General features: G+C 44.1%; 2 protein-coding genes across 3 annotated transcripts in view; both read right to left on the bottom strand.

Moving 5' to 3' along the window:
* hoxb3a (homeobox B3a) overlaps nucleotides 1–11,878 on the bottom strand; it is an 86,558-nt gene that overhangs the window by 60,101 nt on the left and 14,579 nt on the right. Inside the window, exon 1 of one of the 2 annotated variants that reach the window (XM_034894475.1) lies at nucleotides 2,972–3,138. The exons of the other annotated variant lie outside the window; for it this stretch is intronic. The gene's annotated coding sequence lies outside the window, so the exon portion shown is untranslated. Of the gene's footprint in view, nucleotides 1–2,971; nucleotides 3,139–11,878 lie in introns of those variants that run through there. 2 annotated transcript variants of the gene reach the window in all.
* Nucleotides 5,514–8,100, bottom strand: hoxb5a (homeobox B5a). Its single transcript, XM_034894481.1, has 2 exons — nucleotides 7,225–8,100; nucleotides 5,514–5,882 (listed from the first exon to the last, which is right to left on the bottom strand). The coding sequence occupies exons 1-2, from the start codon at nucleotides 7,910–7,912 to the stop codon at nucleotides 5,635–5,637; spliced, it is 936 nt and encodes a 311-aa protein (XP_034750372.1). The 5' UTR covers nucleotides 7,913–8,100; the 3' UTR covers nucleotides 5,514–5,634.

The raw sequence follows: 11,878 nt of genomic DNA, 5'->3' as shown, positions 1-11,878 counted from the left end.
ATGGGCAAATATGTCATTAGGATATGATAATCACATAGGGTTCCATTTTTAATACAGCCTGAAAAGAAATATACATTTTTCTCATTATTTCTATTTTCAGAAGAACGAATTGAAATTAAAGAAAGACCTACTGTACGTCTGTTGTAACCTCCTTTTTCATTTAACCATAATTTAGCAGAGATTGGTATTTTTCCTCCAGTCTGAATAATTTATGGCATCCCGAGCATGAATAACATTCGTGTGAAGTTTGTGAAAAATACTTGTAAAGGTGGAGGGCAGCGCCAGGAATCCCCAGACTGAGAATGCATTGGGGCAGGCTGGTTTCATGTGTAAAGGGAACATAATAAATGAGAGTTTGAGTGCAGAGAGGACTTCCGAGAGCAGAAACCTCCTCTCTTATTAGCGGGGCGCAGAGGACAGCGCATTAACTGTGTGGTCGTGGGGAGGAAAAAATACACTCATCTGTGAAGTAGCCCACTCTAAATACTATAAGAACGAGTTTGGCTCATCATTCTTTGTAAAAAAGTGGACAATAAATAACTACAATTTGAGATAGTCAAAGAAAGTGGATAGAAAAAAAAGTGTACTTAGGCTAATTTAAAAAATACATAGGACATGGACATGCATTGGGTAAAGCTTTTGAAATAAAATACCCCTATTGTGGTAAGGAAATCCTCCTAAAGCTATGCGTTTTGATGACGAAAAACAATGTTAAACTGGATCTCATGGCCTTCCTTATCCTATTGTGTAATTTTATTTCCTGAAATTTAATCCAAGTTAACTTAAACCTCCACTTTGTCTGATTTTAGAAAGCAGTAGTAACTAGGTTGTGTTGTATGGGAATGAGAGGAAGCATCCCCCACTCCATGCTTAGTATTTGTCGGCCTCTTCAGGGCGCCATGTTGAGCTTGGCGTTAACACAAAAGGAGAACTATTAATTTAACTGTCTTATTGTGACGAAGCTCGTTTCATCGCCAGTTTGAAGTTATCTACCGGGAGCTGTGACGCACTGACTGACTGAAAGGAAGGGGTGGGAAAAAAAGTTTGAAACTCCGCTCGGTGTCTCGCGAAATATGAGCATCCGCCGTGACACGAGACATTAAACAATTTACATGATGGATCTAAGCAATAAGAAGCGGGCGTGCGCGAGGAGAGCACGACGCCGCGTGACTGGTAGCCGGGCTTACAGCTCGAGTCCCGCTTCAGACATCAGAGGGCAGCCAGAGGGACGCAGTGTGGAGAACTATAGAAGATACAGGGTACAGTGGGAGCAGTGGGAGACTGTACCCTACTGTAACAACCCCCCCCCCCCTCCCCTCCTCCCATTTTATTCACAACACAGTGTTTTCTTTATTACGTCATGACGCATGAAGGTGTTGGTTGCTTGTGAATGCAAGGTTTAAAACAATTGTCTTACATTACTGTTGATTTCAACGGATACATGATGTGCCACATTAGTACTTCCATTAATATTTTATGTTTTTCAATCAGGCTGGTGTCCTTCTTATTGTTGAATTGTGTATTTCCATCTGTCTTTTCGATACGCTGCTGTCAGTGAATAGTTTCGGTGTGACTGTTGGATTTCACTTAGTTAGTTTGGGTTTTCACGCGTTTCATAATTCCTAGTGCAGTGTCAGTGGATGTTCTAATTGTCTAATTGTGATATTGGTTTGAGTGTTTTGTGCCCTATGTTTGAACAATTCTATAGAATTTTTACATACATGAGGTTAATTCGAAAGCCCAAGCGTCTGGTTCCAATTTGATTTGATTTACAATCTTCTCTCCAACAAAAACAGCATCTACAACAGGCACACAACAGGCCATAGCTGTGGTGTAAAATAACCTGGAAGGTCTCTGATGGCAAGCCTTGGGGATGTTCGTATCCACGACGCTTTTTCACTCACACCCATCCTGCCGGGAAAATACAAGGGCGGAGGACGGAAAAATATTTTCTTGTACCCAAGGACGCATGTCACAACTGTGTGTTTGTGTGTGTGTGTGTGTGTGTGTGTGTGTGTGTGTGTGTGTGTGTGTGTGTGTGTGCGTGTGTGTGTGCGTGTGTGTGTGTGTGTGCCCAACCCCGTCTTGCTTAACGTTGCGGGCATTTCTCCAACTCTTAATACTTTGTTGAAAGCATTTTTACGCACACAATGGCCGTGCGTAAAAGTGACAAAACAAACGCACAGATGAACGCTCCTCTCCAAAATTGCTGCAGGATTACATATTTAAGACGTTTATTATCATAAGTAAAGACAGCATACACATGCAATAAAAAGCCTACTTTGCCGGTCTCCTTACACAACAATAAATAGGCTAACAATGCAATACGTTCAAATAAATACTTTAGTAGTTGATTGGCAGTAATATCATTCAGGGAGGGAATGTGAACTAACTTCCCAAAATGATACTCATATTTGTCTGTTATCCAAAAGAAATTTCACAACTATTCTGGGTCTGTTCATTGAATGCACTATTAAGGCATCCAAAACACCATGTTCAAATTCATTATAAGCACACCGACGTTTTCCTCTTCGTTTTATTTTTGTAAAAACATTTTGTGTGTTTGACACTCACATGCTGACACCCACGGATACACAACGACCGTTCTGGTGTAAACCACTCAGTCTGCTGCCAGCCGCCTCTCCAGACTGAGCCTGTGCATGTGTGCCATCATTACGCACGCACTAAAACGCATATTTTGGGGGCTACCCAAATGTACACCCAACTGCGCGCGTGCCCACACACAGCATTTCAGTCCACCTGTGACGCCACCGCCGTCGCGCGGTCCCGACCAGCCACAACAACCTCTCAAACACACCGGAGTTTCGTGGCACTCAGCAAGCGCGTTAATACAGCAGCACCGCAGTGAGTGAGTGACATGGTAATTACACAGCTCTATCTTCCTTTGCCACCTCCCACCCCTCCCCTTTCTATAGCCCTTACTTAAAGACAGCATTCAAACACTACTTACTGTGCGTGCTGACTCTTTCTATCCACCGGCTGTTCCTAGCGTCCAGAGCGGCAGAGAGTGGAGCTCGCCGGGCTCCGCGAGTGAACCGGAGCTGGAGCAGCGGCCGGTAATGGCCTGCTCTCTCTCTCACACACACACAAACACACCACCCGCCCTCGCGCTCTGTCTCTACTTTACTGACCCCTTTAGGATCCCCGCGAAGCCGTTAAACCGTCACTTGCTTTCTAGAATGTGAAATATATAGTACATTGTCAACTCCCCAAAACCATAAAACTAACTTTATGGACCCCACGTGACCAGAGGAGAGCCAGTGAGAGGTATCAGTCTGAGGCCAGGCCTGATCTTTACGATCCAACTTGGAGATAAAAACCCTCATGCGTTTGACATGTAAATGTCAAAGCTGCCTCCTCTTTTATAGTTTGGCCCTTAGCAGAAGGAGGTTAGCTTTAAAAAAATATATCTCAACACACATACGCACACAGAAGAGGCAGGAGATAGCGGTTGTGTCCAGATGAGGCTCGGAGCTGGACCTCGTCCTCACCCCCCCTCTCCTTCATCAGCTCACAAATAGATCCGTGTATGAGCACGGAAGCTGAAGCAGTATCGCTCGGTGAGTTTAAAAGTTCAGTTGGTTGTTTACAGTTGGAAATCGGGAAAAAGTAACCTAATTTGCCCGGGAGTGGCCTCCGTCAGGACGGAAAAAGGGAGGCCGTTTAGAGAAAAGTGACCAATTTGTCCACCGCGGGTAGTTTGTTGTCTTGTCAGGATTGGTCAGCAGGGATGAAAATTGGCCCGTGCGTCTGTTCTGTGTGTGTAGAGTATGTGTGTGTTTTATGCAACTTGTTTCGTGAGTGGGGAGCCTGACGCCTGTGATGCTGTGAGTCGAGTTGTCGCCTTGGAAATCTGGCGTCCAGGGTTAAAACGTGGCCTGGAAAGCAGACTGCAGGCCTCTGGACGGTGATGCGTCTTTACGCATGACGCACTTCGGTTGTCAAGCTTGAATGATTTGGTAGAATTAAACCCTGGAAGTTATTAAAGCTATTTTCCTTAGACAAGGCTCAGAAATATGCATGAGAGTATGTAGAAAGTTGTGGAAGATGAAAATGCACAGCACAAGAAAGTTAATGTTCGAATCTGCAAGATTTGGACTCGGCTTGCTAAGGCAATTAGTCCAGACCCACATTTGGAGCTATCCGGACCAGCTACAATAACCCGGGTTGTTTCTCAGCACGGTAAACGTTATAAATTGACACACCAACCTCAGATTTTGGCATGACGCGACACACATTTTCACATTATTTAAATTATTCACAGTAAATTCATACCGGCGCAAATAATCACGTTTTATTGGTCCAAACTAGTTTTCGGCCGAGGACGCAACTCCAACGGGACGTGAAGACTTTTAAAACCCTTGGCTTGTGTAAATGTCATGCTCTTCAACCTCAGATAAGCCATTTGTGGAGCAGTTTGGTACAAGAGCAGCTGGTTGAGTCTGCCTGGTTTTGATGAGTATGCGGGGAACTTTATTGTTGTTGTTTTTTTACTCCAAGTTACAAACAAATACAAAAAGCTCATTGGCAGAAAGCGTACAGGCCTTACAGTACAGTAGCCATCTATCTTACATGCGTTCACACACACCACTCACGCGCAAGCATTCACACATTTTTTCTCACACACACACACACACACACACACACAATCTGCAACTACAAACAGCCAACTGGTCACAGTTAAAAATGTTAATATATATATCTATATACATCCTTTCTCGAACATGAATCCAATAATTACAATAATAATAACAATAATGTACAGTTACACTTATTGAATAATAGAGCTATACACAACATTATGGATGGATACAGAAATGTAAGCGGGGCTGTGATTTTAGACACACACGCACGCACGCACACACAAACACACACACACACACACACAGAAAGAGAGAGAGACGTTTCTGCTTCCTAAATAAAAATAGGAGCCGATGTGAATGCCAAATGATTGACAGAGAGAGGGGGGGGGGGGGACTCAAACTGGAGGCTATACACATATTATTGGCTGTAAACAACTTACAACAAGAGCTCACATGCTAACATCTCTAGAAAGCACTTTGTTAAATAGAAAAACGTCGCACTTGACACATAAAGCGATATATAGACATCAACAGGTAGGTAGCAACGTTGTCAGGGAGGACGTAAATAGAAGGTTGCATTACTCATCCTTTCCTTATCTCGACTCCTCTAGTCCAGAAAGATTAAAAAACGACAACAACATACAGGAACACTACATTTTTTTTAGTTTTTAGAAGAGCACGTACCACAGTCATTTTTTTTACGTTGCCCTAAAACACCAAAGACCAACATGCTGAACAAATAAAAAGTGCTGCGCCGCTGTACAGTACTCCGTTGATAATGCGAAGAGTTTTTTATATCTGGATTTGGAATCTGACTGTACAAATGTTTCTTCATCACCGTCTTCTTTTGCTCCATTTTCTGCTGGCTTCTTCTCGGGTTTTCTATTTATTTTCTTCAAGTTTTCTTTCTTTTTTCCTGTTTTGTCTCTCTATTCCCTCCTGGGAAGCCTGCACATTGGAATAACCTTTCGACAGAAATGGAGGTATGGATATATATATATATATTTTTTGAATGTACATAGGTTCATTTCTAGGGTTGGAAGGCGCTGCCAGCGGTGACGAGGGTCATGCTTTTCAGTTTGTTGTCCTTCTTCCACTTCATCCTCCGGTTCTGGAACCAAATCTTGATCTGCCTCTCCGTGAGGCAGAGCGCGTGCGCGATCTCGATACGTCGCCGCCGCGTGAGGTACCGGTTGAAGTGGAACTCCTTCTCCAGCTCGAGAGTCTGGTAGCGGGTGTACGCCGTCCGCGCCCGTTTCCCGTCCGGGCCTGTCATATCTGAGAGTTTGGAGCGAACAAAAGGCTGTTAAGAGAGGGGGGGGGGGGTGGATGCACCAACATGTGACAAAATACCATGAACACCTTAGGAACACCCTAGTAAAAAAAATCCCCGAAAAACAAAACACCAACAACTGGATCGGCACATCCATTTACAAAGGTATTCTACAGGTTTGTTGCTTTGCATTCTGGTATATTGTAGCTACAGGTGTTGGTATTATTGTGTCCACCCCCTCTATAACCACACACACATGCACACGATACAGAAGGTTGATTTCACCCTTAGTTTCATCCGAATCGCCGCGCGTAAAGGCCTAACAATAGTGTGTAGAAATGTTGCCTTATTCTGACAGCAGTCTTTCTTCACACATTTTATTTCGACCATTTCCACTCCACAGTCCGTGCTAAAAGATCTGCTTTTATTTGTCACATTACTATTTTCTTTTTTAACAACCCCTCGTCACCATCACCCTCTCTATCCCCCCTTTTGACTCCCTTTAGCTACCTTCGGGGATTTAATTGCCCCGTCCTCTGCCTCACCTCCCAAATAAAGTTCCCACACGTAATAAAGCTTCACTTTTCAAAGGAGCCGGAGCCTCAAAAGCCTTCCTGGCCTCGCTTTAGTTTTTTCTTTTCCCACCCGGATCTGTCTGCGCTACTCAGCCTGGGCTTTGCTGCCCGGCTTGCCTCTCCCCTGACAGATTTATGACGCTTTTGTGAAATTTGCTGAATAAAAAAAGAAAGGGAGAAAATACAGAGGAGCAACCTCCCGGCGTCCCTAGCTTCTACAGAAGGGAAATGCAAAACGAATTGCACCCTGATGCACTAAGAAAACACGCTAACACACAACTGCAGCTGGTTAACCAGGGGCTGGCCAGCTGTCCTGTTTACTGACTTTCTGATTTCCAAATTAGCACAAAACACACACGGTGATATTGGCTCTGTATCTGCAGGAAAGCAAGACGCAAAACGCAACAGACATTTTGCGCTTTACTGGGAGGTCCAAACACCTCGCTTACTGATTTCTGACACTTATGTGACAATATTAAATTGGCGCAGTGGAAAAGGCTTCGTGGGGTGCACACACCAAAATTAAGAACCGTGGCTAAATGTGTGTGTGTGTGTGTGTGTGTTCTCAACAGTCAGTTTACTCGACTCATATCAAAACAGCATAAGTCTGCTGAATCTTTAGTGTATGTGCAAAAAGGCGCAGGGCACCATGGAGATTGCACAAGCCCTAAACTGTCCCCAACCCCATGTGTCCAAACATATTTCGGCATTATGAATATGATCGCCCTATGATACAGGGCTAATAAGCTGGAAACACAAGAGCAGCATGTACCATGGCTAATGTGCAGCTTTCTCATCCAGGGGAATATCTGTGGTGGCTGGGTGTCGCTTCCCGTCGTGCTGCCAGCGGCTGATCCTGCCGGGCCGCCCTCTTGCCTTTGCGGGTGCCCGGTCCTGGGTGGCGGGTTGCTTCCGTGGCCGGCTTCCCTTTTGTGCTGCAACTCCTCGGTCTCTGGCGACGAGTCGTCCAGCTCCGTGAAACGCTGCGCCGTGCCGCTGCCGCCGGAGGAGGTGGAGGACAGATTTGGAGAGCTGAGATTACCGCTTCCTGGTTGCTCCGAGTGGGGAGACGAGCTCTGGGCGCCCAGTTTGGCTTCTCCAATACCGGGTGACAGAAGGGAGTCTGCCGCAGAGGCGAGAGAGCAGCTGGACGGCTGTCTGAAGCCCGTCTCCGCTGCTGGGGAACCGAAGCCCCTGGAGCCCCCGAGGACCGAGCCGCCCCCAAAGTGTCCTCCGGTGTTGGCGGCGCTGCCGCTCCCCCCTCCCCGGTTGCTGACGGTCAGGTCCATGCCATTGTAGCTGTAGCCGTAAGAGCCCGTCGCATGGTGCATGTTGGCGGAGGAAGAGTCCCTGTACGTCCCGCCGTTCATTGCGCCGCTGCCGGCTCCATAATTTAGCAGTTGATAGTCGGGGCCATTTGGGTAGCGCCCCGAGAACGAGTTTACAAAGTAAGAGCTCATTTAGGTTGTTTTAGAGAGTTGCAGGCTTACGGCTGAGTACTAAGGGGCGCTTGATTTGTTAGATTTCTCTTGGTCGTTATAACGCGGGTACTTTCAACGATTTATGATGTATTAGTGAATTATGGCGTTGCACTGTACTTCGTTTTTAGCTATGTATGCGCCGTCCAAATATGGGGGTGGGGTGGTGTGTGTGTGTCAGTGTGCTGGATTGAGGTGTGTGTATGTGTGTATGTGTGTGTGTGTGTGTGTGTGTGTGTGTGATGGGGGAGGTGAGGGGTGAGGTGAGGGAGGAGAGACAGAGAGAAGAGGGGGGGAGGCGGTCACGTGCTTTTGTTGACCAGTCGTAAATTCTCGCCGATGACTTTGGAGGTAATTCATGCTCTGAGGTTTCTAATGATGAAGGGATGGGCGGGGGAAGCTCTCTCTCTCTCACTCACTCTCTCTCTCTCTCTCTCTCTCTCTCTCTCTCTCTCTCTCTCTCACACACACACACACACCCTTTATTCCGCTGTTGGAGGTGCCGGGGGTGAGCTCAGAGCGCCACCTACTGCAGACATAATTTATTGCACTTATTAGATGGAGAGATTTTTTTATTGATCCCAAAAAAGGGAAATTCCGGTGTTGCAGCAGCGAAATAGACACACATCACACACATACAGCATATACATGAAATAACAAGATACAATATAAGAACAAATGATTACAAGTTGGGGGTAAAATTGAATAAAATGTACAACTGTTTGACTATTATTGATAATTTACTATTATTAATAAGAAATCAAGGGAGAGGGAGAAAGTATAAATGGAAAAGTAGTATGAGAGAGCTGTTATAAAATAGTCTCTCTCTCTTTCTGTGTGAGTGTGTCTCTCATCACCCAGGCTTGTTAAGTGACCTTTGCTCAGGCTGGGAAATAGGAGCCTGTGACCATACACCATAAAATAACTTGTTAATAATGGAATATCTAACACAGCAGACAGACTCGTAATATCAGTCAACCAATGCTGCAATACTCCTCCACTTGAGAGTTTAGGTCTTCTGTCCACAATCAGACCTATATTGAAAAAGGTAACAGCATACATCACAGTAATAGTCTAATAACAGCAACAAAACAGCCTGAAACAATTAGAATAACAACATCAATGACGTGTGGGACGTCACAAGTAGGAATTGATATTAACTGCGCCATAAACGCAGCACAGGCCCATTACAACAGCTGGGACAAGATAGTGATGCGTTCAAGGGCCGGTAAAAACAATTTCACGTCTTCACTTTTGTTGCAATGTCTTTAGCAATAGCATGGATTTTTACCACAATCATCCATCTTAAACAACAACAAGTTCAATACAAAAACTTCTATTACTCTTTTATTTGTTATGCGATGTTATATGGTGTTCTCTTTTTGCTGTTATCTCAGTCAAATTTACTGTAGTAAGCATACATCCTCTCCACTTTTGGAGATTCCATTTTTTAAACGTCTATGGATTTTTAAGGCTACATTTTAAAGTTACAAGGACAGTGCACATTGATAGCAATGCTTACAAATGTGCCAATTTAGCCATATTTAGTATTAGTTTTTTTTTAACTGCGGACCCTGGGCAGGTTTCTCTCTGGCTCTAGTCACCCAGGAAGTATACTGCTAATAAACTGTGAAAATGACCAACTTCTCACACTAACATTAACCAAAGGATCTAAACCCTCTCCACCAAAGTCACACTGTCTGAAGCCACCAAGCCATGACTAAGAAGGGAAATCAGATTCAGCCTATACTCCTTCTTTCTTTCTTTCTTTCTTTCTTTCTTTCTTTCTTTCTTTCTTTCTTTCTTTCTTTCTTTCTTTCTTTCTTTCTTTCTTTCTTTCTTTCATTCCCCCTGCAGCTTCCCTTCCAGCTGCAGAGGAGGAATGTTAAACCTGATCTGTGACGTCCACACTGGATGGAAATCTGCTGATTTATGATTTGTTGATTCCAGGGTTGGGATGCATTTCAGCCAGGGTGCCTCTGTGTGTGTGTGTGTGCCTGTGTCTGTGTGTATGAGTGTGTGTTAGGCCTCATCGCGCACTCGGTTATGCAGTGTTTCTGACACACACATATATGCACAAAGGCTGGAACACAGGGCATGAAGAATTCCAGACTTTTTTGTGTGTGAAATGATACAAATGAATGTGCTCTGTGGGGGACTGTGTGTGCATAAATGTGCTCCTGCATGTGTGCGAGTTGCACATTTCAGACACTCAGCCGCTCTCACACTGAGCCTCGGCAAAAGAACAATAGCAGCTGGAATAGAAAGGATCTTGGATGGTCCGAAGTGAGCGGAGGGAATAAAAACAACTGCAGCAGCAAGCAACAGGGATGGACACATGCACAAAACAGATGTATTTATTGTTTTACTCACTAGAGTATTGATATCAATAGCCTATATTAAATCAGCCATCTGTTGGCTTGAAAGCAGGCCGAACGGCTTAAAAGCACAGAACCCAGAGAGAAGGAGGCACTGACCCAGTTGGCACACACTTCTGAACACACTCCCCTCGTTATATATAGATTTCCACCACACTGAATATTTGGACCGTTAAACAACTCGCTGACCACTTTGGTCCAAACAAAGGCCACAGTTTCTGATAAGAGTACTGATTTATTTTGATTTTAGCGTAGAATACACAATTTTCAAACTGGATTTTACTTATCTAATGTGCCACGACTGCATTTCTCTGGTGTTATAATAATGTTTTGTTAGCTCTCCGGTTTGCCCAATAGCTGTGAGGACGGTCAGGATTCATGGGCTGGATTCCTGTTAGTAGAGAAGACGCTCTATGGATAGTTGTTTATGGGTAAAATCATCCACAATCATCCAGATGTTAACATGTTGTTAAGACGCCTTCGTATTGGAGATTTTTCATATTTGAACTGAAGTTCAAATGTAACAGATTTTGAATAGTTCATTGTCTAATGAAATGAAATAGTTTTGAACTCTTGCTGAACCCACTCAGAACCAACTTCTAAAAATGGTGGAGGACAGAGCGTAGACAAAATAAAGATCCATACCATTCTTTGTCAAATATATGAAAAAAACATGTGTGCAGTTAGTACGTGTTGGCCTGTCAAATGAGCCCTCTGGGTCACAGCGAAACCCTTTCCACTGAGTTTAACATAGAACATCTGCCAGCATGCACTTCTCCTTACAGCAGACGGTCTCGCTGTGGGAATTGAACCGACGACCCTGCCTGGCATGGTCCGAGCCAAACAAAAAGGCCATAGAGTAACACACCAAGCCAGCCTGTTACAGCATTTTATATTCCGAAGAAATTTAATAGTGATTGTGAGTTTAACTGCAAAACAACACCTTGTTAAACTGAATTAAATGCTATTAAATGTAAGCTTAATGCTTCTCTCACACATAGTCTGCTGAAATATTATATTGTCTCCGTGTGGTATTAATTATGCACTAAAAAACCCCATGCCATAGTCTATATAACCTTGGCAGCATGTTCTACAACTAGATGGTCTTTTATTAGCAGACTTACTAAAACTCAATATAGTCCAATACAATCAGCTGGATAATTAGAATCCTTTTCTTCGCAAAACTGAGAACACATGTCACTCATGCCACACATGGCAGTGGGGGCTATTAATATGTATGCTAAATTGATAAACTTATGCAAACCAAGTAGCATTATGGTAACCAAAATGTGTCTCCTCTGTCGTCAGCAGAGCAATATGCAGTATATCAGCAAAATATACACTGACCATGAGTGTTGGAACTGGATGTTTTAACATTAGAACAGCTTATACTGCATATGTATCAGCTGATTTCATTAAAATAAAGTTTATATGTCAGTTGATATTAGAATGAGACATAAAGTACAGCTTGGTTGTCCCACCGTGCGTCTTTGTGTTATATCAAGTCATGTCAATAATGCAAGACATTTGCAAGAGATAAGTTAGAAAACAGCGTGGGGGGGGGGGGGGG

The sequence above is a fragment of the Etheostoma cragini genome, chromosome 15 (assembly GCF_013103735.1).
Source record: "Etheostoma cragini isolate CJK2018 chromosome 15, CSU_Ecrag_1.0, whole genome shotgun sequence".
Lineage (NCBI taxonomy): Eukaryota > Metazoa > Chordata > Actinopteri > Perciformes > Percidae > Etheostoma > Etheostoma cragini.
The sequence above is the reverse complement of the archived record's forward strand: the minus strand, read 5'-3'. Positions and strand labels throughout refer to the sequence as shown.

Excerpts from the sequence above, each read along its gene's own strand:
- hoxb5a (XM_034894481.1), bottom strand. The coding sequence starts at position 7,912 with ATGAGCTCTTACTTTGTAAACTCGTTCTCGGGGCGCTACCCAAATGGC. Across the intron at positions 5,883-7,224 it reads AAAGCTGCACATTAGCCATG|ATATGACAGGCCCGGACGGG; the intron begins GTACATGCTGCT and ends CCAAACTCTCAG.